This window comes from Dufourea novaeangliae, unplaced genomic scaffold, assembly GCF_001272555.1.
Source record: "Dufourea novaeangliae isolate 0120121106 unplaced genomic scaffold, ASM127255v1 scaffold187, whole genome shotgun sequence".
Classification (NCBI taxonomy): Eukaryota; Metazoa; Arthropoda; class Insecta; order Hymenoptera; family Halictidae; genus Dufourea; species Dufourea novaeangliae.
Window position 1 is genome coordinate 1,328,101 of NW_015374075.1, and position 27,221 is coordinate 1,355,321.

A 27,221-nucleotide genomic window follows, 5' to 3' on the forward strand; every position below is an offset into this window, starting at 1 on the left:
CGCGATCATCCGGTGAAGTTGGGTCCCAGCCGCGTGTTCCGATTCGTCGATCATTTTTCCTCCCTCCCATATGCCTCGTTCGATCGTGACAATTAGTACTTAAGCGTTTCTGACTTTCTCTTCGCACGTCGAGGGGTCTGCTACTGCCTTGCGGACTTTGTTTCCGCGACTGCTTGTTGCTATTGGCCCCTCGTCGCGACTTCCGGTTGCGATGAACTGCTAAAATTCGTGGCGTTGAACGAGGATCGCGTCGTGTTTCACCGTGAATCTCTACGAATTCTCTATTGGTTCGACAAAACGTGAACAGAAACGACTCTCATATTTGTTTCAATTATATGTTTTCAAAAATCGAGATTCAGATGAAACTTAAGACTTCGGTCTTTTATTCTTTCGACGCACTCGAAGTGTTAATGGACAGAAACATGAGAATTATTTAACGACTAAATCCATCGGGATCGATCTTTCTGATGAATTGTCGAAGTGAAATTTATTTGCTCGGAGAAACTGGCGTTCTAGACCGAAATATTTTTGTCACACGGAGAATCAACTGTATTTAGTTTCCGAGTAAGCTGTAGATACAAATTAACGAACTCTTTTTTTCATTCGTATTTTTTTTATACCTTTTTTTTTTGAACGCAGCGAGTGTTGTATTTTACGAAGAATGTTGCCATGTTTTTGCGCGCGTGGAGATTAGATGCATTGTGCGGCGATAAATAGTTCGAAACCAGATCGAGGTGAACGTATACAAGTTTATCAGTCGGCAAAGTAAATAAGTAATTAGCGCGTGACGAAACGATTTGATCACCTTGTCCAACGTTATAGAACGTGTGCTCCACTGAAAGTGTCGTGACGAAGAATCGTCGAAGTTAGTTTTTCTTGTGAGTATAAAAAGAAAATTCGATCTAAACTTGTTTTTTGGGTTGGATGTCGGATTTGAAAAATTCTGAATTGCTGTCACTTCACTTCCTTTCACATTTCATCGTACTCCTTTTTTTCTTTTGCTGTTGAATTTTACTGTTTCAACAGCAGAAATCGTCATCTAACTGCCATATATTCGAGTATACGTAAAGAATTACAGTACCGATGAGTCTGTTCTAGATACTCGTGAATAAATTCGACGAAATCTATTTCGAAAAGGCACTGTTTTGTTTATACGAAGATAATTGTATGTCTGGAAAAGTTCTGCAATTGAATGGAGCATAATCGATGACTCCTTTTAATGGACAATATTCGCTGATATTAATCAGTAACGCTTCTGAATATTTTAATATTTAAATTTACCATGTTTTATGGTAAAAATATAATAATTCTTTGTTAACAATCGATTGGTGATTTATTTAAGGAAACGTACAAAGTCTTTGAGTTTATTTAGATAAATTAAATAAGACCCTACTGGCCACTTTTATCCATTTGTACATACATCTATTTTTTTCTCGAAAAATTGTAAATAAATTATTCCGAGAAATAAAATCAGACAGAATATTCTGTACAATTTTCGAATCCACATGATTATACGGTAATTTTCGAGGCCCCCGTATATTAACTTCCGGTTAGAGCCTCTAATTGAAATCAATTCAAAGATACAAGAGAAATATGTTTCTTGAATTCTAAAAAGCAAAATGAGCGTGAGTTTTGCACAATTTGAACAATATTACCCGCGAATAATGATTTGAGAAAAGAAAACAAGTCCTGAACCAAAATGGCGCGCCGGAAGTCGCGCTCGAAGCACGCGGATGAGTACTCGGCCGCTGCGACGTCTTTATTTAATCGCTATGTCTGTTTCCGCGTAGATCAAGATGTGCGTGATTGTTTGTGAATTAACTTTTGAATTATCGGGAGGGTATCGAGTTAAGTGAACGACAGAAACAGCAGCGGTAGAGAAAGTGGACGCGACGGACTAAAGATGTGTTTTTAAGTAACTGTGATTTTTTCAGATGTTTTATATAAATACGAAATGAATTAATTTCTACGCATAATGTAAACGATGTTGTTTCAATGTCGCTCTGTGTTTATACGGATGCCGTAGAACATTTTTTGGACTAACATATCGGTAGTGAAAGAGAAAAGTGGAGAGAGAGAGAGAGAGAGAGAGAGAGAGAGAGAGAGAGAGAGAGAGAGAGAGAGAGAGAGAGAGAGAGTGAGAGTGGGAGAGAAAGGGTGAGAGCGTTTTTAGCGACGAGTAATTATCGCTATTATTGTCACCGATTCACGTATTAATTCGTAATTATTATATCGATTATTATTACGATAGGTATGTGCGAGTGCGTTGCCTAATCTTCACACGAAGTTCAATTGTTGATTGCTTATTGTACGAGCCTCGTGTTGTCGTCTCGCTGTAATCAATTGTATTCAGTGACGTATCATATACACAGAAATACACACCACATATACACAAAGAAACCAACACACACACACACGCAGCACAGAAAACACGAACTTTTCGTCGCCTCCCATCGAAAGGATCGCCGTTCGCCAAGATACGAATTGTTCTTTTTTTTCTCTTATTTTTCTTTTGTCTCTTCTATCTTTTCCACCCCCCCTCCCTTTTTTTTGCAATCGACCTCTCATTGACTGTTCCTAAAACGCCACTGTACACGCTGGACCTTCCGTTCGAGCAGCGAGCATTGACGGAAAATTGTGAAGCTAAAACGCGTTTTTTTAACGATCCCTACATGTGATTCGGAACCGATCGATTCTTTTTTTTTCGGTTGCAGTTCGATTTTGCAGGTGGATCTAGTTGTGTGCTGTTTCGATAATCGATGGTAAATAATGAAAATTTCCCTTGTTTGATATAACGATGAAAATTACGCAGCGAATCGGAAGCTATCCCAGAACCTATTATTTCTGGACTCACCTTCAGAATTTTCGCTGCTCGACGGAGGTGCGGCTCTGTCCTGAAAAGAAGTGTTCATTTTTTGAGAATCCACTATGTGGAGGTAAGACATAACATTAACGTTGTATCATTCACGCAGAGGCGAATGATGAATTTTTGGGATCAAACGAACGGAGCCTGAATAAACGGTCTTTTTTTCTAATGAAACCAATCGTAACCGTCTGTTACGAGAAGTTATTGAACAACTAATTTCCCTGGAGATGTAGGTGACATTCTAAACATAATTTAAAATTTATCGCTAACTTTTTATAGCGAATATGGCATATAGTAATGGTAGTAATTGTGAGTTTAAAAATAGCGTTCTATGTCGTTACTAATGGTGAGCTAGTGAAATTGTACTGTTTTATTGATAATTGTTGTAATTATTAGTGATATTTGAACGATTCAGTCGGAAATAGCGAGCTTGAATATCGAGTTTATTATTGCAACATATATTTAGGTGGAACTTTGATTCGTTAAAAAGTTTTCCAGTGATTCTAAAATATAGTTAATTTCGAACTGTGTTTGAAGTTACAGATTTGAAAGGAACTTTAAACAAACTACATTTTTATACCTCTGAATGGTTAGCCTTTCGGGCATTGAGATCTCCGTAGATAACCGCCATCTTGAAACAGAGTGGCGTTCAAATTATGATACTCTGAGTGTTAAGAAGTAATCCATATATTGCTGGCCTGTGAACTTCTCTCCTTACATTTTAGCTTTTTCTATAAAAATACTCAATGTTAGTTCCAATTTCCTTAAACATAAACAGAGTACAAGATATTATTAGCGTACCATAAAAATTTCATTAAGATCTGTACGAAATATTAATTTTTTTCTGAAACCGGAAACAAACACACGGAAATATCAGTACAAAATCAATTAATACGACGGTGATATAATTTTTTAATTATTATCGGAATATTCCAATTGAACCACTAAAAAAGAAAACAAATTCAAACAAATTGAATATCACCGGTAAGCAAACAGAAGCGTGTGATCTTTCAGATGAACACCCATAAAATTCAACGAGACAAGCCTAACCGATCCCGACAGTTCGCATTCGTCGCTGCCCAAAGGACCGCAGAACTTCCGGTCGCTCCGCGTCAGGCGACCGTAGCCAGATGGATCGTGGTATCGCGTAACTCGACCTGTATTTTTTTAAATAAAAAAAGCCAATACAAAAAAGGAAACTATATATCTATATGTGTAAAGTGAAATTTACCGTCTCATGGTTCATTTGGTTACCGTAAATATTTTATTTAATTACTTACTATCAACTGTTCCTATTACTACTATTGTCATTCCATTGTAGCTATTTTATTATTCTTCTATTTCAAACACTTAAGTTCATGGTTTAGTAAAACGATTAATATCATTATTATGACAATAATTCAATTATTCTATTATTGTGAAAATTATGTTTGACAAACGTAGCCTTGATAATGATCAAGTAATTTCATTGGTCTCTACACCATGCATTATGAAACTCTGTGCATCCGTTTTTACTGTATGTAAACCGAATACACAAAGAAATCTAGAAAAGTAAGTTCGTGGTGTTTAGTATTCTTCGTTTCAAGGAGAAAAAAGAACGGTAGTGCAAATAGACGATAACTGTTCAAATAGAGACCACCTTTTTAGAAGCAATATTACATATTTCAGAAAGAAAATCGATTATTCACAATGACAACTTTCCAGGAACTTAATGCCCAACGTGTACGCCATTGAGGGATGATTATTCCGAATGAATCTGTATCAGCGAAGATTTAAAATCGTCGATACGGTTGCTAAACGATGCCTGGAACTGCCTGAATGCTGGGACAGTCGCGATGGAACACGTGCGCAAGGTAATCAATGCTCAATGTACACTCAGACGTTATATAATTCTGGCCGCATGGGTCATAAGCCTCTATGGTACCAGCGGCACGAATCATTCGCGCGCGTTGTGTACGCACGGTTGAGTTACCGCGATTATTCCTTATCGCTGCACCGTTCGAGGTAGACCGAGTGTGGACGTGTAATGTGTTTCACAATCAGTCGTGCAGCGAACACAGAGGAAGAGACAGTTCTTTGAGTGACAATCGTCCAGCTGTGCGTTAGTGAAATTGTGTAACAATACGAGGAGCGAAACGTGTTCGTTTCTTTTTTTTTCAACGGTGGCAAGGAATAGCGTTCTTGCGAAGTTGTGAATTTTTTATCGGAGCCACGTGAATCTAGTGAAACGTGAATTTTCCGGGAAAGAAATTATTCATGGTGGGCTTATCAGGATGACTAAAGTGTTATTGAAAACTTCAGTGCGATGGAAGGTTTCACTTGGATTTACTTGGCTTGGGAATTAATTAATCTGTGAATTGGTGGTGATTGGAATATTAATAGAATTATTTCTTGTGCAAGTTGTTTTTTTTACTGTTAACACATTTCGTACGATGACAGTTTTATGTGATTTGTTCTCCAGGCCACGTGGGTCACCGGTGACCCAGTCAGTATGTATATTATATTTGTTAAATAATTAATGTTCCATGACAGTTACAATATTACAAAAGTCGAAACGACGAAACGTATAAAACCTGCTTATCATTGAACCAGAGAAAGTTTTTTTATACCAAATGAGATCATCGTCTAAGCTGACAATGAAATAAGAATATTGTTGATACTTATTCAGATTTCCGTTGTAGTCTGCTGATTCTTAGTTTTTAATTCGACAAGAAATTTTAGAATAATTGTAATTTTCTTTACAAGCTGAGTAATTGGAAGTCTTGATGTCTTGCTTAAAAGCAATTAGTCGAAACATAGACGATACTTTGATAGTTGAAGTAGTCGTAAAGTATATCTGATCGGTTATAAATTCGTTATCAGTCAACATCAATTAACATCAATTACATCATCGACACTAAATCAATTCCCAGATTCCTCCAAACAGACTGAAACTAAATATTTTTTTTGTTCATCAATTTGACCCGACCAATATCACTCAAGGTACACGCAGTCCCTTACGAAAGTCTTCGTATATACAACCCTATAAAGAAGATCACTTTTGTGAGATGCATAATTCTTTTTTTTTCTTATTGTTAAAATATTCCTATATAGACTAATATATTTTGTTGTAACATCGTTAATATTATTTCGTATGTTAATAATTTACACAAAATTATTGCTTATATTAATCACAATTACCTTTTTATGGAGTTTTTTTTTCGAAGACATTCGTGAGTGACTAGCATGTAACAAAACCTCAGTCGAATTTCTGCACGGTAAGCCTTCAACCACCCTTCCAATACCTTCATTATTCCCCAGATAAACCCTCTCGAGGCACGTTTCAAGCATCACTCTGTACCTTCACGCTCAGGTACGCGTGACCCGTCGATGACACCGTACCCGTCACGCCTGACAAAGAAGAGGGTAAACGGGGAAGCGGCAAGAGAAAAAGGGCGACACAATAGCTCCTAGGGGGGGGTGGAAAAATCATCTTCTGGAGCGTTATCGCCCAGCGAATGTGAAAGAGACTCCCCCGGAGCCGACGGGATTGCGCGTGTCCAGGGGCGACGCGTGGCTTAAGCTGCATATCCACTCCTAATAAACACGGGTTGAAAGATTAATATTTTCACAATTACAAACAATTTTTCGTTTCGGTTACGGCTACTGACCTTCGGGAGCTATCAGTACGGATATAAAAAAAACTAATTAATATTATAAAAACCAATCCAAAATTAGATCCAGCTGAAAAAGTCTTAATACAGACTCCTCTCGATTATTGTGTGGTTTGTTCTACACGATTATTATCCAGGCATTATTCCCACCAGTAGAGAAGGGGGCGTGGAACCTGTCAAGCGCACACATTGTTGCCAAAAAACGAATTTACGAACGTCTGAAGCATTTCTCCCTCGGGACAATAATCGAGAGGAATCTGTAATTTGTCCCTGAAGAGGTTAAGGTGACGGTAATTTTGACGTCTACCCTACTGGTCGTAAACACTAGTGGAGATGCGCCTTTACACTCGCGTTTTGCAACCAACCGCGTGGAGGGTGGTGGGCCGGTTAGCCAACCCCCGCCAGGGGGTGGGGATGTCACGAGTGTACGCAGTAGTCGCGACGCGGATACGAACCAGTGCTCGTTCCACCTCGTCGCGGAGGGTTCCCGGAACCGACACGTCGGGAACATGAACGACCAGGTGCGTCTGTCACGACGTAAGTAGACCCGTCGGACGTTGTAGCTCCGGGACGATGACGCGTGGTGGTTCCGCGGGAGCCGCCTTTCGTCGTCCCCGATTCCACACGAGGACCGTGGGCGACGATCGATCGCTGGCTGAGCTGCCGGGCGGGTGTAGATGCTCTCGTGGAAAAACACCCGTGTGAGATTGGGGGTAGCATGTGTCGGTAACCTAACCCTGGATCACGGTCTTACGAACCGTTTCAGACGGTCGTCGTCGGTCGTCGTGGCACGGTCGACGCCTATGTGCGCTCGGTCTTTTTTGGACGGTTCGTGGATCGAGACGGGGTTATGTTGAACCCTGAAAGACACCTGGCATTTCTGAACGGTAAATGGTGGGAGGTTGGGGCTGTGGTGTTTTATGAAAAAATTTGTGATTCAATTACTTATAGTCACTCACGAAAGATTGTCACTTCTATTTGACCAAATTATTTACCAAATGCAAATTTCATTTGGAAATTAGGAAAAATTTGTCACAGAGGGATGATAAAAGTAAGAATAAGGAGAATGTATAAATAGAAATTGCATACAAGTTTCGACACATAATTGTTATTTCAGAAGTCTGTAAACGAATGTACGAATTACTGCATATTTGCGAGATAGGCGAAAGACCGGCGTCTGGGTTACGTTGACCCATGTTTGGTCGAATCGGTAGGATAATATAGTGTGGTCTTTAAGGGTTATGTAGTGTGCAGAGATCGTAAGTTGTCGACGAATTGAATCAGCTGGACCACCTACGGTTACAGGAATACTCATTATTGGCCGAATCGATCGTATTCACAGGTTTATCGTGCGACGATGAACGCGACGAAAACATATCGAGATGGAGTGAGATAGAGCGACAACGCTAGCGAATCTTAGTGTAGGTATATACTCGGGGACTTCCGATCTTTGCACAGTAGGTTGGTACTGCGCGAATATGAATGATCGTGCAGTAAGTCGGGGGAGAGTTGCGAGGGTATTGAGGGGTTGGATGGCTGTTGAGTAGCTGGAGAGCGTTTCCTTGGGTTGATGATATATTCTGGCTTGGGTTAATCAGGCTGCTTGAACGCTCTGCGAGAAATGTAGGTCACCAGGGGTGATGAGCACCTGGAGAACGTGCTCTATGCATCTTGGATATTCTCGCGGCAGAATGAACCCCTAAGCAACCCCATCGCGTTGACGCGTACATTTTTTCGAAAAATACGTTAGTTACAAGGTGAATGATTAACTGGTGTCAGTTTGACATTTCTTTTCTATCATGATGACTCAAGATGACTTTTCGAATCTTTCTATTTATCTACTACAGGATTCTTCCATTCAATTCTGGAAAGTTTTACATTTTTTTTTAGTTAATTTCACTTAGAAAGGTATTTGTTTATTCTATAATAGACGTGTAATTGCAGATAGTCTCTATCGTGTGCAAACGTCTATAGGCGTTCAGCAACTATGTTCAATAACATAACAGTTCTCAAAACACATTATCGTCTGTACAATAGGACACCGTTTAGTCTTTTGGACTTTGCCAGTTTCACCTCGATTTATCACCCTGTCCTTTCCAAAAAATAAATTCTATACACCAGAAATGTATAGAATCAATACAATTGAAACAACAAGGTCCCATCGTCACATGTAGTGAATCATCCCCTCGGAGAATCCCCTTCAGATCAACCAAGTCGGCACAAACAATCCCGGAAAAGTTCCAAAGAATGGCCGAGCTAAGCGATCAAAACACAGACCCCGAGATAACTCTCTGAACAAAAGACACGTCGACTGGAAGATGGTCTAAGTGGCCAGGGACACAAAGGTCCAAGGGCAAGGACCTTCCGGGGGTGTCCACTCGCCGCTCTTTAGGGCCACTTCGCGGTGGCCCGCGTCGCCGGTCTCCTCCGTTCTTTTCCTCTCAACCCTTCTTACTCCCGCGCGTTTCGAGCATGCGTCGTAGTATCGTTAGGCGCCACTCGCAGCTGCGCAGAACGGCCGATAGGTGGCCACGGCGAGCACACCCTTTCCGTTGCAGTTTGCAATGCGATCGCAGCCGCGAATCGTCTCTTTTTCGATGGGTGCATTCCAGTTCCACGGCGTACAACCATCGGACACAACGTTCGTCTGCTCCACGAACTCGACGACGAGACACGGTAAAACTGTCTGTCGCGAATCAACACGAGAACGGATCGATGCACGCCGGTGAATTACGTGCAACGCGCGAGCGGGAAACGCGTGTCCTTTCCGCGTATTATACCGGTGACAGGATCCGTGGAACGTTGTTCCGCTGACAATGACCAATCTCGTTCCTTCCCCTTCGAGAACCGGCCAGGACCGGCCCCGGAAGTGTCGAATGAATCTTTGCTTCAGATTCTTCTCGACTGCTTTGTTTTTTTCTGTTTTCTTTTCTGATTTTTTGTTTTGACGGCTGCCTCGCGTATTGAGATGATGCTAGTTGGCGGAGGGAGAGGGCGGTTTAACCTCTTGTCTTGTAACTTTCGTGGATGCTGTCGTTAGTGTTAGTTCGGTGTTAGAAATTTGGTGGGAAGGGAAGGTATCTCTGTGTCATTGTCATAAGGGTACGTTTATTGGTCAGAGATGGATTATGAGGAATTAAGAATATTTATGTTACGTACTGGTTCAAATTGTTAGAAGACGAATTCGATGTTGCAAGGACAAAGGGTTAAAAAGTGGTCGTCTTGTTCGGGCAGATTTTAACTTTGTGATTTTGTTTCTCTGGTCTTGTTGGACATTGTGGAGGTTCTGTTGAAGCTTTAATGTGTCTGTAGCTTTGTACAATGTGAAACAATTTGTGATTGATGATTGGTATTTTTTCCTGGGGATTAAGGGGTGAATTGTGTTGTAGTAGACAATTACTTAGTTCATAGTTTAATAGTAAAATTTTGAATTTTTAACCAATGTTATTCGATTTTAGGAAAAATTGGTCATTATTTTGTACAGTGACAAAGTAGTGGATTAGATAAAAATAGAGTAAAAAGTAACGAAAACAGTCCACATACAATTCGTATTCTTTAATCGTCCTCTAGTGGAAAATATTAATTTTTTACTTTTGTTACTGTGATTCAATAATCACAGTGGAATTTTAATCGAGGGTTTGTTAGATGAATCCGACGATTTTAGTTCGTTGCGATCATTGAACTGGAATAACAAGCAGTGTTTCTTTTATTTCAGACGAATGATGATACACGTGTCGTCCGAGAACGCTCAACGATACGACCGGGTGAAGCGTAAAGGCGTAGCATTTCTCTCGAATTTTTTTAAATCGAAAAAGGTGACTTTAGGAATGAAGATCAACGAGGAGGAAGAAATGGAACGTGCTCCGAAAGTTGAGACATCGGGTAAGTTACTATTATCGTGAACATCCCCTATAAACACTTTTCCTTTTTTCCAAGATTTTCGAACATTGACCGATTTGGCGCCATTTTGTACCATTTAAAAGTATCCTCACATACAATATCAAAATGTAATGTGACGTATTCTCAAATTTCTACAAAACTCTACATTTTTATAAAATAGAATTAATACGTGTAACAACCCCTAATAGTAACTAAATGAGTCACTATATATATAATCAGTCCAGCCGAAAAATTGGGTCCTCTGAAAGCGTCGTTTTCATTGGGAGAGTTAAAATTTAATTTCGTAATATTTTATTTCGCCGCGACATTCGTCCTTCGCTTCCGTTTCCCTCTCAATCCTTTTAAAAGCATCTTTTTCAATCAAAGACATGCGCAGAATATTGCTTCGCGGTGAGGAAAAAGTTTTACACGCGTACCCACAGCCACCGTACAATAAAGTTTATGCGCGCGCGCGTTCACGCTGTAAAAAGGACGGTAGAAGTGTGGTCGGGAGTTAAAAAAAATGTAAAAGCAGGAACTTTTCTTGTTTTCTTTTAAAGAGAGAGAGAAAAGCAATGTCGAGCGATTCTCAGCGGAGCAACGCACGCGCGGATACGAATAGAAAAAGAAGCAGATTATTTTTAATACCCGTGGAAATAAAAAAAAACCGGAAGATTAATTAAAGCGTCGTCACTTACCCCTCGTATACTTAGAACGCGCGATATATATTTAACCGTGAAGTCAATTAAAAATTTATTTTACCAACGCTGTTATTTTAATTGCGTACCCTTTTGCAAGAATCACGATCGTAATTAAATTCGATCGTGAATTTATCGCAGGAATGAATATTATTGAGTATTTATCGAAACGGTTTAATTTTAATTTTAATTATTTCATTGAAAAGGGTATATTGTTTATTATATATACATACTATTAATTGGAAGCATGGATCACCTGAATTATTGCCTACCGTCGTGGTAGGAATAGTGCAAAAAATTTATAAATACTATTAATGACGACGTATTACCATATCCAGTGTATTATTCAGTTATAACAATCTATTTTTATCATTTAATTAATAGCCCCATTCGTGATTTATTTATGTTCTTTTCATAATTGGATACACTATACTAATTCCCAGCCCAGCGTTATTAACGATATAAAAAAATTGTCCCTTCGCTTTTAAAATGTTGCGTTTCATTTTTATTTTTAAACAAACAACCACACCTTTCTTTACAATCTTACCGAAACCACCGTCGCGGTTTGCACATCATATCACGAAAGAACGTATCAAAGCTGGCGAAGCTGAAACGTGAAAAATGCCCAAGTCATGGTAGATCCTCCAATTAGGATAATTGGTTCGAATAATAGTACCCAGGTATCTTATAAAGTCACAGCTCTACTCTGAATTACTTTTTTTCTTGAACTGTCTCTAACCAACTCTGATCAGTATCGGCACAGACGAGATAATATCTTGTCTGTGGTATTGGGGTCAGTATAATATTGTATCGGTAACGCAGGGACCGACATTACAGTAGTAAAACATTTTTCGCAAAAGTTTAGGCCTTAACTTTTGAGTCGCCAAAATCCTTCTCGCAAACATTGTTTTTATGTAAAATGAAGGTATTTGCAAAATTTTAGCCAAATCGGGCATGACCGGTTTTCGGAAATAACAGTCCAATTTTGCGGCAAATTGTTTAACAAATATCCACGTTGATTCAGGGCTGTAGATTTACCCTCTGAAGTTATGACCACTAATTTTTTTACACCCTGTACATACATACATACATTCAGATCCACCCCCGCATTAGAACCGTGGCATGGAACACGGAAGGCGGGCCAGAGTTCCGTGAGACCCCCGATTTCGCTGACTGTTCCCCCCCGCGAACTGGGAATATCTGTTTCAGCGATCATCACGAACGTCTGTCGGCGCAGTGGTAGCGAGAATGACAATCAGGTATCGAGAATTCCGTCGACCTTGAGCGTGGCGGCCGTCGATGTTGTCGTTGCCTGTCAGCCGTCCCCATCGCACTCGACGTTAACCTTGACGCCCGGTAGAACACGGAACATCGATCAGGATATGGAGGCGCTTAGGCTCAGCCGACAGGATAATCCTTTTCTACAGGTTCGAATCGATATCATTCGTCTGTCCACTCGTATTCCTTGAATTGTCAGAGGCCGAAATACATACTACATACTCCTGCGAAGTAGGGATGTGCGATGTTCATACTCCTGTCTGATAAAGTGGGCGTCCACTGTAGAGGACAAATGCAGTTAACGGGTTAATGGAGTTTTCGGTTCATTCCTCTCTCATTTTCCCGACTTAATTTTTCCCTGGGTGTCAAATTGACATAGTACCAAAATATTAACATACAACGATGATATAATAATAGTTCAATTTTCGAATTCTTTGAAATAAAAGTCACGGAGCCTCGCCTGAATTTACTTACGCGCATAGATGACAGAAATGTGTGAAATTGACATAAGGGACGAAAGAGGGTTAACGCATCGCAGAACTACTCTATAAATTCTTTAATTGTGTTAGAGTGAAACCGTGTTTTCGAGGGTTTCCCCAATTCTCAAACCGTGTTACACGGGGGTAGCTTCTATTCTTAAAATATCGAAACATGTGAAACGAATGAAATCCACCTTTTTATGTCTTACTTTTGTTTTCATGAGACACATGTACGTTTTCAGGTGCTTGCGAGTCGCGAGAGCCTCGTGGAGTCCATTGAGGAGTCCGAGTCCGACGACGCCATATTGATGTCTCAGGTGAGCGGTTTTGTCATTTTCAACGGTATTCATCGGAGCGTTAAAGGAAGATCGATCGGTACCTACGTTGCATTATTAATGGTAGCGTGAACTTGGGGGCTATGGTACCGCACAAAAGCGACCTTAGCCTTGCCGTTTAAGGGCGCGTGTATATTTCTTTCTTTCATCGACGGACCGCGACCGTTTTTCTAGAATAGATATCACGTCCATAAACCCCCGCCATCTTTGAACAAACGAACCGGGGACAACACGAGGATATGTTTAGTTGTCCCGACGAACGGAATCCGTCTGATACGTAGAAATACATCGAACGATAATTATTAAAATATAACGTACCATTGGTAAAGAATGAAAGTCAGACAGAAGAACACGAGTACGGACAAGATACAGTAATACGTTGTCTGTGATAAGTTCCAATAAAAATAAATGAATTTTAAATGATTCTGTTACAACGAATGCCTTGCATTCTATATCAGCTACTTTTCTATTCGCGTTAACGATATTATCGATGTATCGTTAAGTATTAATAAAGTATTGATAAATTTATCGATAATTGATAGTCGCGCCTTTACTGCTGTAAACAATTTTCAATAAGTACTAAAAATAATCAAAAATCTGATAGTGATTTCATTTGTAATTTATCACTTAGGAGCTGGGTGACACCGGTCCACTGACGCTCGCGCAAGTACACGAGCACCTCGTTCGTAGTCCGCCGCCTGCCTCGTGGCCGCACACCACAACCTTCCATTTCCCCCATCAGAATCAGACGACGAACGGTAAGGGTGATGCCACCGGACCGCACTGCAAGAGCCCCACGAAGTCGCCGCCGTACCGGGGGGGCAGCGAGCACGAAATCTCTGGAAGCGAGCCATCTACGGAAATCAGAGGTGCGAATCGAAACGACTAGAAAAATTCCCCTTTCCTTTGACCCAGTAACCAGCTGCCTTTTTTTTCACAGCGGACCAAAATTGATAACACTCTAAGTTAATGTCGCTCTGCAGTCGCAATCATCGAAAATTTAATTTATTATTTTTAAAACTATTAATTCACTTCATCTTTCGTGTAATTTTTGTTGGTTCAGCTGATTGACCCTCGGATGGCGGACGGTTTTGATAGTAACTGTAAACAGCGAAGCTCCCTTTAGATCCTCATGCATCATTCCTTCTAAATGGATTTTTGAACAAATTTCGTTGTGAATTTGGCTTTTCTTTAATTCGATTTAATATAAACACTTACCAACTTTAATTAGTTATCGGAAGCTGTTGAAGTGGATGAAGTTCTTCAAAACATGGGTCAACGTGACCCGGTCATCGTCGTCCGAGGGTTAAAGTGGGTCGTGCAAACAACTTCGGGATTGCTCATTACACATACTGCTTTAACCGATCCGACGGTTCCTCCGCACGACGTTGAGCCTGGCCCCCTGGCTTTCAGATCCTCTGTTAGATAGGCGTCGTTCGCGTGCATTCGTTGCATACGTTACACCGCTAAGTAAGCTCTTAGAGCCTGTTCCTTGTGGCTGCGAGGCTCTAATAAAAATTAGTTTTCTACTGATCGATCGTTACACTCCGTTCGATGATTATAGTCGTATGTATGTACCTACATTCACGAGCAAACTCGGCTTCCATTAGGGCAAAACGTGGCGTAGGGGAAGGGCGTCCTACCTGTGCCATTATACATATGTATAGAAGCGTGTTTATAATGAGAGAAACCCACAAAACACAATTTATTTTTTACCAACCGAATTGCAAACAGTTACTCTCGTCACTATCTCACCTTCTGATCGAGAATTCATTCTACCACGTGCTCCGTACGCCATTGCTCTTATCGCGGAACAACGTGTGTTTCGTGTGCATCGATCCAACACGCTGACATCCATGTGCATACATACGGTTCCACACGGGACAGTAATTAGCGAAACTTTCAACCGCATATACAAATAATCACGTGCGCCGTTCGATCTAAAATACGTAATCGTGAAGTTTCGTGTCCATACACAACAACCGTGCTGCCGGTGTCGAGTAGGCCGAGTTCCGAACGTTCGATCGCGAAATACCACGGATAAAGCCGGGGATCCACCGGAACAAGGGAACATACCGATCCCGTGCACGCTGTGTTTAATGAAACTTATGTGGGAGATAATTCTCCAAAAACTATTTGACAGGTATTTTTATTTATCGGCCATGGTCCACGTTAAGGGGGTAATAACAGCCCCCAAAGTTGAGGTATGAAAATTTATTTCTTGGAATATCCTGGAAACTAGAGGAAGTAGAGCATCATTTGGCAAGTACTATCTATCCCAGAAGTTACGAACCCCTTTTTTTTGTTTCACCCTGTATTGAAGCAAATATCTTTGAACTTACCATAGCGTAGCATAGTTTAGATTTTTGGTGGATCCCCGGCTTAACCTGCGCCAAAAGGAATGCATATATGGAAATCTAGGCCCGTGACACAGACACACTTTGGGACATTAGCGAATTCATATATTCGTACGGGACACTTATTTCCCCGACCTTGATGGCTGGTGCTTATAGACATGTGCGATCGATTCACCCCCTTATTTTTAACCCCCGCATAAATTAATGGTCCGGCTACGCCTCTGTGGGTGTGCCTTGACTTTATCCTCTGGCGGTGTAACGTGTCGATCGGCTCTTCCTCCGATTGCTGTTCGCGGATCCGATCGATTTCATCCTCTTTGTTTCACACGCAATGTGTCCGCCCAGTGACGGATTTGATGAAACAACAATCACCTGATTGGGAAATGTTTGCATTCGGAGGAAGGCGGTTCGAATATGAACGTGAGTCTAGGTGCGATACTTCTAATATTTGGAGAACTTTAGGACGATTTTTTTCGGGGGATTTTGTACCCTTATTTAACACGCTGTGCGTCTGTTCCGCGACTGATTCTTTTGAATAATTTAATAATCGTAAAAATATATTTTGAATAATTAAATAATTTAATAAGTTTCGTTGGTCCTTGCCATTGTTTATCGTTTCGTGATACGTTATTCGTGTCGGATAACTCGTGTAAAAGATGTAATCGATGTCGGTCTGTGTCGCATTGCGCGATTTTTTATATCGTTCTCCTGGGGGCTCACAGCTCACGTTAAAGATCTCGTTTCTATATGACGCGGTACAGTAACCCCGGCTCGTTTGTCTATGCTGAATATTCTAGAGGCTTAAATGGTCGAAATGGAGCGTCCTTCGGGGAATGGAATTAGATCATTCATATTTAACACGCTGACCGCTGAAATATTCACTTCTGTTCAAGTATTCACTACTGGGAATAGAAATGCTCGTGTATCGACCACTATATAGTCATTATCTTAAAACCTATACACTACTGTCAGATTTACCTGCTCGCAAAATAGTAAATATTACATTTTAGGAATCGAATACTTCTTATTATTTAACCCATTAAATACCGACCGTTACGAAAATGTTACCAGCTTACAAATAATTCTCTTTATATGGTACCAGATGACAGTACAATAGACACGTTACAGTGACCGAAGCAAAAGTTTCCGTCCATGTCACATCAGTCACCGGTGACCGAGCCAAAAATTTTTGTTCGCGTTATGTCAGTCACCGGTGACCGTTATCGAATATAAATAAAAATTTCCAAATACTACGATATGGCAACAATGGAAACGAAAGGGTTAAAAAGTCAGTCATACAATACCCAGATAGCATATGACGCCTTATTTTAGGTCTAAGGCGCTTTTAAGCCGTCTTCAAGGCGTCATTGGGCGTCATGTGGTATCTGGGTATGTAATTGTCTTGGCCCCGCAACAATTTCTTCTCCAAAAAGCAACATGGCGGTCAAAGACCAGCGCTGACGAGGACGTTGCGTGCTTTGTTGGACTTTTTTCAGATCGCCACTCGCACACGTTCTCGTTGCTGCATCCGACACCGATCCGTTCGTTGTCCGGCGTTCGACGGCTGCACAGATCGCCGGACGACAGCGTGCAGCTGATGTCGAACGAGTAAACGGAGTCCGTGTGTCCGGCTCGGGGGGCCCCGGGCCGTGATGGTTTCTTCTATCGCGTTTCAGTGAGCAGAACACGGGGGAGGGAGGCGTTTGTGGCGGTGGTGTCGTCGCTACGTTGCCTCCAAGGAGGGTGAGCGTGTCCACGGGGAAGAGGACGGCTCTCGAAACGCTCCCTCGACGAACTCACGCGATTCGGGTCCGTCGAATCGATCCCTCGAGCCTCTGCAGCCTCGAGGGTGAAGAGGTTTGTCTGCCGCCACGTGGAGTCGCGGTCCCGCGGCGTTGATGTTAATCGACACAGGTTCACCTGTGTGAACCGAGCGACTAGCCCGGCTGGACTGAATCTAACGAACCCGTGAAGTCTGTTGGAAGCGTTTCCGGCAGCTTTGGTGGAAGCTTTTTGCGGAAATTTGAAACAGGATGTTGGAATGATCGTTCAGGGTTTGTAGAAAGTGTTTTTGGGTCGAGTTTGGCTTCTGCTGATGGGACTCGAGGTTGAACTGTGTACGGTTTTGGGTAATTTAGGGGTGTCCAGGCTTTGCTGTTGCTGGTTGGAGGGCTCTTGTATCTTACGAGCGAATCCAAGAGCTGAACATGTGGAATAGAGTGGGAACATAATGGGCTAATGTGAGATAGTAAGGATTGTAGAGAGAGAGAGTAATTCATAGAGGACTCATATACCATATTCACAGATTTCTCTGGCTTGAGACAATTGCTCTTGGCTTGGTCGCTATTTGGCTAAGCGCAGTTCTTAAGAGCTATCATTTGGACATCCCTGAATTAATACTTTTACAGGGTAGCACGAGAGAGACTCTGACAAGCCATCCTCTACAGATCTGGTAGGTGTAACAGAGATTTGAGAAGGCTCTCTGTCGAAACCATTGCTCCTAACTTTTTCATTGAATAAACCATTCTAATCTCTCATAGAATAAGACTTGTCTTAAGTCTCTGTATTTTTGATCTGGACAAAACATTTGGAAAACAGAAAGTCTCAGAGTCCCATCACTATCAATTTATATTTGTTTAGCAGTTTACGAGTTCGTTATATGATGTCCACCGAGTACAAATGCTATAGTTGCTAGAACAAAAAGAGGGAGAGAAAGTTTTGAACATTTGAAGGATTATGAATCTCTAGGCTACCTGTGTCTTTGGGTGAAATAGGTCTTGCAGACTACTGGACATACTCACGACGGGTGGTTCAACTCAAATGCCACGGTATTTAAGTTGTCCCTTTGTAACATTTTGTGAATAGGTATTGTAGGCTTCAGGACCTATTCACGTGAGATTCAAAGAAGAAACCGATTTCTTATGATTATTTGTTCGTCGTGCGTGACAAATGCACACGACAAGAACCACCGGAACACTGTGAACATAGTCAATATCTACATGAGAAAGGGTCACGTGTCCTGTCACCGAAAGCGACACCTCTGTCACCCGACGGTTTCACGTTGAAAGTCTAATAGGACTACTTACTCTCTTTCAAGCACAAAATTAGTGATAATTATGATATCACGGACGAGAATGAATCTCTACTTCATCGACTAACGTTTACGAGGGTAGGTGTACCGTTTTATATATTGGGTGCCGCTTTTTCTGCACACGCATTGTAGATCGAATAAAGAAGCGTGTACCAAGATGGCCGCCATTGTGGTCGCAACCGTTCATCGACTTCGGTTTAATGATGTTTCTTTTCAAAATCGTGGAGTTTGTCTACTGCCAAACTTGTGTTGGAAATCGATGATGAATGCTAGTACGGTAATAATAACCTTAGATTAGAAATTACTAGTGAATTTTTTTGTTTATTAACGCGGCTACTATACTCGTGTTCGTGAGATCTGATCGATCAGGAACAATTTTGCAGTAACCACGGGAAATCGAGTTATCCATCTGATTGATAGTAATTATCGTACCAAATTGCAGGCTGCCAAAAAGGTACTGTGACTAAAAAATGTATAACCTGGTCTAAAACTTCTGGCAATGCTGAAGTCGCATGTCTTATGCAGATGCAGCAAGCTTCGGACAGTAATTTATAGCCCTCAGTATCCTTGACCAATCAAACTCCTGAACTCGAGTATATTAAAACGTGGTTGCAAAGTCGATGAGCCAATGTAACGGGTACATTGCATTGGCGTAGACTGAAGTTCCTTTGATTCACGGAGCAACAGTCGGGACACGGTTGTCGATCGAGGCCAGCTCATTCGCGTGAGTGCCTGGCCACATTCAATTTACCGAAAAACATTTCGCGACAGTTATTAGTAAGCTACGGAATTTTATGCAGATGCAAAATTTTAGAGTTTATTATTTAGAATGTGTATTTAGGACGTTGGAGGCAAATACTATTATGTTGTACAAAGATAACATTTGAATGAAACTTACAATCTTAGAAAGGACGACTCACTTTTTTCTGTCTCTAGCCGTAATAATCATATCGTCGATATTCTTGAAATTAGATTTATGCAACCTTTTCAAAATAAACCGTTAAATTGTCGATGGGAATTTTTTTGTCGGTAAATTAGAATGGGGCCCAGTTAGAGTATTTCCGATTCCACGGCGCGTGGCGCAACGATAAATTGTTGTCAATAATCCCACCGACCGAAACAGAGAACCGTGCAGACGGACAGGCCTACGTTCGATCGACGACGATTATCTTTATTGTCAATCGGGTCGAGAGTACACATACCATTTCTGGATTCCCCGTGAGAATAATTAAGGGGGGAATCATGCGCGCGTGTTACCAGTCAATTCGTGCATACAAATATAAGCGTGTTTGTCTCTAACGAGGCTCGCTCACGGCATTACGGGGCACATTCAGGGGTTGAAAACGTTGCGACAGAGACACGTGAATCGGTTAAAGAGGCAAACACGCATCTTGTCAATTTCTTTGCACGCACCGTTTCCGATTATACGTTCTTTCGAAATGACAACAGCCAATCATCGCCGGTAAAACGTAAGTTTATTGTGAAACAAATTAAGCGTCGTTCCCATTTAACGACTTCATTTCACGGGAAAACAATGTACAGACTCCTCTCGATTATTGTCTGGCTTGTTCTACACGATTATTGTCCAGGCGCCATCCCCACCACTGGGAGGACGGGGGGTCGTGGAACCTGTCAAACGCATACTTTCTTGCCCCTCCGTATATTTCCGAGGCTCGGGCTTCGGACAAAAAATGAATTTGCGAGGGTCTGAAGCATTTCTCTCTATAAGATTATTGTCCCAGCTCGGACCAGTGTTCGGGACGATAATCGAGGAGTCTGTATGTTTTTATCGTCACACCTCGTTACGAATATGGTAATGTTCTCTCGCGTTTGCGTCGAGTGCATCGAAAATAGTACTGAGCTTACACGGTTGTTGTTATACATATATCGTTGTTGTCGAATATTTATTTTCTATAAACAAAGCGTGTAATCTTTAGATACCCGTAGGTCGTTCCACTTGTCCACTCGCAGCAATTCAGTTTCGCCATTGATAATTTCCTGAAATTACAAATCAACGTAAAGGGTGTGATTAACAGATTTTCGTGAACGTGTTTACTATTGCCAGAGTAATGTGAACCGTTTCGTCGAGTGTGCAGTAAAGCACGGATCAGATTAACGAATTTTGGAATCGCTCGAGGAGCTCTGAACCCCAAATCGATTTATAATTGTTAATGGAAAATCGTTACGGTAATCCGGGGTAAAAGATCGTTCCACAAAATCGTTACGTTAATTCGAACTGTACTTAGATTTCTAGCGCTGACGCTGCGCCAAATTGTACAGAGGCCTGACTATACACATTAAGAAGTTAGAGTAAATCGTAGGTTAAGAACATTTTATATAGTCACCATGAGATGACGTGTTCGTCGATACCCGCGGATGTTTACTTCGCGTTTCGTTCAAGGGATAAACGGACCATCGGGATCGAAAGTATTTTTTTAACGTCGTGGCACAATTTCACACGGACACGAACGGCGGAACCGCGAATTTGTTTTTTCCAATAACGCACACACACACACACACACACACACAGAACCCGTAAGTACGTTTCCCGTGATTCGTTGCAACACGTTCGACGACGACGGTCCCGGGGCTCTCAGCGGACAATTTTAACCTGCATACTATGTGCACAGGCGATCGCGCGCCGAAACGCACAAATCTGCGATCGCATTAAAGAGGTAACAAGAAGGAATGTTATAGTTAAGGGGCTACGTTCGATAATGCTTTCTCGAAAATACGATGTTCTTAGAACATTCGTACGAAATTTCGTGGTAAATGCCTTAAAATAGCTACGTAATGGCGTTTTAAGCGCGCACCGTATGCGCTTTAATCGTAATTAGAACTATAAGGACGCGTACACATGAAAATCTTTCGAAGAGTAATTGATCTTTCTAACGTATGTGGGTTCTACGTTGTTTTCCGAAGAGGGTGTTACGTACATGCTGTCCTGAAACGATGGGATAATCTGCAACATTCACATTCCTCGTGCAAATACAAATCGAAAAGTCCTTTACCGTTTTGTAATCTGAAGCTCCATTTCCAAGATATTAGCAGTTAAACAAACTCCAGTCAGCTGAGCGGTCGGCGCGTACGAGTGACCAAACGCTCAGCTGACTGGATTTCGTTTAAGTGCACGTAGCCCCTTAAGCGACAAAATGCTCGGACCTCGATTTCAGGGGTACGGGTTGACGCAATTCTAGCAGGGTTTATACAAAACATTCGAAATAGTAGCGCGTAAGAAGCGGAGATCTAGAGAACGATTATTACGATTATTATCCATAGAGTCCAATTGACTTGGCCATTGAGAATTGAGGTTATTTGTATACCACGCGATACCATTTAGATACAGTCGAGCCACGCACAGCTGATACTTGAAGAAGGAACTACGGATGAACGGGATAGAAAAACGAAGACGATTGCAATAAATCGTCGATAAGTGTTGGTAGGCTCCTCGGAACTGAACATTAAATATTTCATAAACTAATGGTAATATGCGGCTGAAATAAATATCATTGGCTTCAGAATTCCAAGCTCTATCATTGTGCTAAACCTAATTAAAAAGTCAACGTTACACATGGGGACTTTTCTCCTTATGAATGTCGAGGAACCTTCGAATACTCATCGATGATTTACTGTATACTAAAAAACTAATGGCTGTTGACTTTTGTAATCGTCGAGTTAGTATCCCGTAAATAGACAGAGAAACTGTATGCAGAGAAATAGAGAGAGAAAAATAATAGGGCAGATCCTCCTATTCTTCTACATCTTACCTAAAGACGTAATCCCATTTGTCACGGCTTTTAAGCAATGTAAATAAACACGTGCGTCTATTTTGTTACGCGTGGCTTGAAAACCCGTGTTGAAAACGTGATTTTAAACAAATTTATCGCCATCAAACGATTCTCTTCTAGTTTCGCCACATGGTAAAAGCCACGTCAATAAGGGGGATAGTTCCATCAGCTGTGCTTGGCTAAGTTATATACCGTGCAGGAGCATTAGACGTTCAAAACGCCTCGATGATATCGGATAGAGAAGTAAAAAAGAAAAATAATAAAAAAGGTAAAAAAACAGTAGAGAGACTTATATCATATAATCTAGTCGAATATAACATTATACGCTGAGGACCGTGTTGTCATTCTTAAGGAGCGACATTTAAGAGTATAAAATGAAACCCTAGTTCCGGGTTAATATTTGAGTGTTGAATGATCGATAGCCAGGTTAATGAATATTGTCGTTAGACTACGGATGTTTATGCGAATTTGTAATTATATTATGTAGATTGATTTCGGAAAATTAAAGATGAACAGAAATGAAATTTCTTTTCGTCATAATGGGTTTATTGTGTTGGTGATAAAATAATGACATTGTTAAATATTGTTGAAGTTTTTGTTTTATCGAGAGTATAAAATCCGTAGTCTAATCATTATTAAACGAACTGAGACGTTACTTTTATCGAGGGACGATGTTAAATGTTGTAATGAACTGTCGATTTTACGGATCTCGACTCAAGGGACGCGAAATTTATCGAACAAAGAATCAGTCACTTCTTTTTTAATGTTTTTTAATTGTTAATCGAATCTTTGATAACTAATAACTGTTGCTGTTTGTCATTAATTTGTGAAATTAAAGGTTTACGATGTTCTCCATTTTCGTGTTTGTTTTATGGGAAGAACGGATACTGTTTCGTAAATTTGTCAATTGAAAATGTTTCGAGGTCAGACTGGTATTTTGTATTTGAAATTTTGGAAGACGTGTGTTACTTGTTACAGGGTAGTTTTATTTTAGCAGAGTTGTAAAGTATGTATTTAATTGTATTGTAATTATGCGTTAACGGATTTATGAAATTTTATGCTGTTTGAGATAACAACATCTATTGGAATAAATCTTTATTCATTTGGATTTTGTGTCGTAGTAGTGAGAAATTATTGTCAAAATAAAAGTTTGATTCTTTATAATATCGAATGAAAATTGATTGACACCCTTGTACGAGACTTTTCCTAATCTTATATGCGTATGTGGAGTAACAAGTGTGTCATAAAATTCCTTTTAATTCTAATTTAATTTATATTTCTTTGTTAAGCAATATAATTTTATAAAAATTATTATACCCTAATTATTAATAAAAATTTAATTCACAATATTATAATTAAATATAATTATTATATCATATTAATAATTATTATATTATATTTAATTTTAGCAGTGTATACTAATAGGAGATAAAATTTTCAAAAGCGCGCCAATATTCTCCGAGAGCAAGTGGTCCTCCGAGATCGATTTCGATATATCGATGAACGCGTCCGTTACGCCACTCAACTTTTTGAACGTATTTCGAGCGTCCGTTAATTCTATTAAAACGTTCTTAAAAAGTTCCTGAAACAAAGTATAAACGAGTCAGACTCTTGTGGTGCGCAGTGTTATATTAAGTATACTGATTCTTTTACTTCGGTGCCACTATAGTTTGTAATACCAACGCATCCTACAAATCCTGTGCCGTGAGTATAGTACCCTAACTTTCGTCTACTTAAACCAAAGCAGGAAACTACGTTTTGTCTCCTGCACATATCGAGCAACTTACTCACTTGGTCGTCCAGTCCACCTGCAATCGCGTAAAGGTAAGGGTTTAATCAAATTATTCTTTTAAATTTGAATACTTAACGTACTGTGTGGGAATCCCCTACGTCTGTAACCGAAGGTACAGACATGCCGACACTGCACCCATCGTGTGCAAAAGTTCAGACGCCGAAATAGTTATTTAAAAAACTTTTTTTCATTGTTACCTTCGAGTTCAACCTTCTCAAGGTCGGGCGCAATAATCACAAACACAAGTTTCTTGTATTCACCGTGCTTACAAACTTCCTTTAAACCGGAATAGTAACGACGCTTATACTTAGATTTGTTTGGATTCTTTTCGTAAAATCGTCTCTGCAGCCTTGTTATTTCACGCATAAATGTCTCGAGAGAGTCCCTTAAACCGGGTGTCAACATGTTCGTACAATATCTGCAAGACGTACCACGTTACATAATTAGAACTGTACTTGAGCTGCTTACGCCCCTTAAAGACTAGTAAGGAGAGGAATGGGAATGGATTAGGAGACACAGTTTTATAAGACATTTTAGTAGTATCAAATACATTGTTTATTATAAACATAAAGGGCAGGGTGTTGAGAATACAAATTAATATTATAATTTTATAAAACACTATGAAATAACGTTTAAGTCTTGTACATAATACAAGTCTGTCAACTACCTACATATTAGTTAAATACTCACTCTCTAAAATTACGCGAATAGATTAAAGAGTTGCTAACATCTAATTCAATAATATCTTCAGGCTCTTCTTTAATTTCTTGCTTAATCTCTTCTTTAATATCATCTTTTATTTGAAGGGAGCGTGTCTTCTGGGCAATATCATTTTCAACTGTACTGTTATTAAATTGAAAAGGATTGTAACTACTACTATTTCCAGTTAATGTATTTAATATAGATTTTCTTTGGATGTGGAGAGTATTTATTTTATCAATTATATCTGGCCTATAGCACACAGAATTATCAGAAATGTTTTGTGCATTTCTCTGCCTATAGTCTTTACTGTATAGTGTCATTGTGCACATACGCTTAACATAGTCCATTTCTGGATCAGATGTAATCTTTAAAGCATTGAAATTAATAGCATCAACATCTTTGCAAATAGCCTGCATCTTTGCTTGTTCAAAGGCTTCCCTCTTCTGCACATTGATTTGTACTTTCATGTCACGGCTGAAGAGAATTGCTCTTTTCAATTTTGATGAGGGCTTTGTATCTTTGGAAATTGGTACCTTAATTTTCCTCAAGTTGGAACTTGAGTTTCTGTCTATTGCATTTGTTATATCAGTATTCCCCTTGGAAATATTAATCCTGAATTTTGGTAGCTCTTTGTTATTTATTTTATATGCAAATTTGGTGCTCTGTAACAATAATTATATTACATTCTAATTCAATAACTATGATGTAAGCAACAAGCTAATATTACCCACCTCTTCCTCAAGATTAATATAAATTTTTTCCGCTCTCTTAAATCTTCTCATATTTTTTAGCTTCTTTGGTGCTAAATTCAATTCGGGTACTAAAACTGTTATGGTAGGGTTTGGCGAGATATATCTGTTCATGGCTACAGAATTTTTATTCTTAACAATCGCACTCCCAAGTTCAGGATACTCCACATTGTCCAAACTAATGGTTCTGTTATTTTCTTCTGTGTTTGTCAATTCTTTTCTATGAGCAGAGTGTTTGACCTGATTTGTCTGACACAGTTCTGGCCAGAGGTCGTTCAAATTACCATTTTTCTTTCTGAAAAAGCGAACACACATGAGTATCAGAATCATCTCAATTTCGTATATTTGTGTATTTTGAATAGAATACTTCTGTCACTGTATTCACTAAACATCATGCATTGCACGCATTACTTACTGAAGTGACCATGTCAGATTAACAACCTGCGAGTTCAACATTCTATATCACTAAACAAGTTTCGTTAGTGTTGCTTTCCTCACCGTGACACTTTCTGTTACTATGACCTAATAAACGTTAGCGTTTGTAGAGCAAAATCTATTCATAATTTCTATGTACGCCCTTCACCACCGTCAACTACTACGCAAAATGTACGTCACCACAGACGAGATATAAGGATAGACCTAACATGCAATGTAATTTTCTGTCCCACACTTCGAGGGTGTCAGAAGCCCCCTTATCATTTTAGTGTCAATACCCCACGTTACCGATAAAGCATGAATTCTGAGTATTATTAGCACAAATGAAGTGTTATATATTCCATTCATATTGCGTGTATCTATATGATTTCACGGGAATAAAAATATCCGATATTTCAGTTTAAGGTTAAGGGATAAATACGACAATCATGAAACATGTAACGGAAAAGTATATATTTTTTCACTTAACTACAAGACAATTTATTCTAAATGTATCGTTAATGGATATTTTATTAATTTTACTTTTTACATGTTCTTGTTTTATTCGTTTTTATATCTTGCCTTACATTTGTATATTTGTAACAGATAAATTCGGAATAGATGTAGTTTCATAAATAGTTTATCAAATTTACATGTGGGAAAATATATACACTGCTTTTATTAACATTTACATATTTATAATTTATATGGGAATACGAATAGTTTTACCGCCTATTGTCAGAATCTTAATACGCACGAACAATTACTTTCTGGCAATTGGTAAATTTTTACATATGAATTTACTTACACGTTATTTACTTACAAAAATTTTATTTATTGCGAGTAATTAAATAATGAACGTATGTTAATATTCAATTACGTGTCTCTCGAATTAAGTGAAAAACAGATGTTTTATTTCCTTGAAAATTAGTATCAAAGAATGCAGCAACTGGTCAGATTAGTTTCGTAAATAAATCGAAACCCTGTATCGGCACACTGTTTTTTAGGCTATCAAATAACACACGGAGTCTTTTAGGAAGTAGTACAATCTTTTACACAAATTCAATGAAATACTTTCAGGTACCCAGTTTAGGGCTATGAAATTAGAATGTTCAAGAAGAGGTAAAGAAGTTTCATATT

General features: G+C 39.8%; 2 protein-coding genes across 2 annotated transcripts; one reads left to right on the forward strand and one right to left on the reverse strand.

Moving 5' to 3' along the window:
- Positions 1 to 10,241: 10,241 nt before the first annotated feature.
- LOC107190590 lies at positions 10,242 to 17,157 on the forward strand. Its single transcript, XM_015579416.1, has 5 exons — positions 10,242 to 10,401; positions 12,306 to 12,523; positions 13,096 to 13,170; positions 13,820 to 14,057; positions 17,042 to 17,157. The coding sequence occupies exons 1-5, from the start codon at positions 10,242 to 10,244 to the stop codon at positions 17,155 to 17,157; spliced, it is 807 nt and encodes a 268-aa protein (XP_015434902.1).
- Positions 17,158 to 23,829: 6,672 nt separating this feature from the next.
- Positions 23,830 to 26,258, reverse strand: LOC107190513. The gene is made up of 6 exons (XM_015579322.1): positions 26,083 to 26,258; positions 25,650 to 25,962; positions 24,907 to 25,580; positions 24,414 to 24,634; positions 24,078 to 24,232; positions 23,830 to 24,006 (listed from the first exon to the last, which is right to left on the reverse strand). The coding sequence occupies exons 1-6, from the start codon at positions 26,121 to 26,123 to the stop codon at positions 23,830 to 23,832; spliced, it is 1,581 nt and encodes a 526-aa protein (XP_015434808.1). The 5' UTR covers positions 26,124 to 26,258.
- Positions 26,259 to 27,221: the final 963 nt, after the last annotated feature.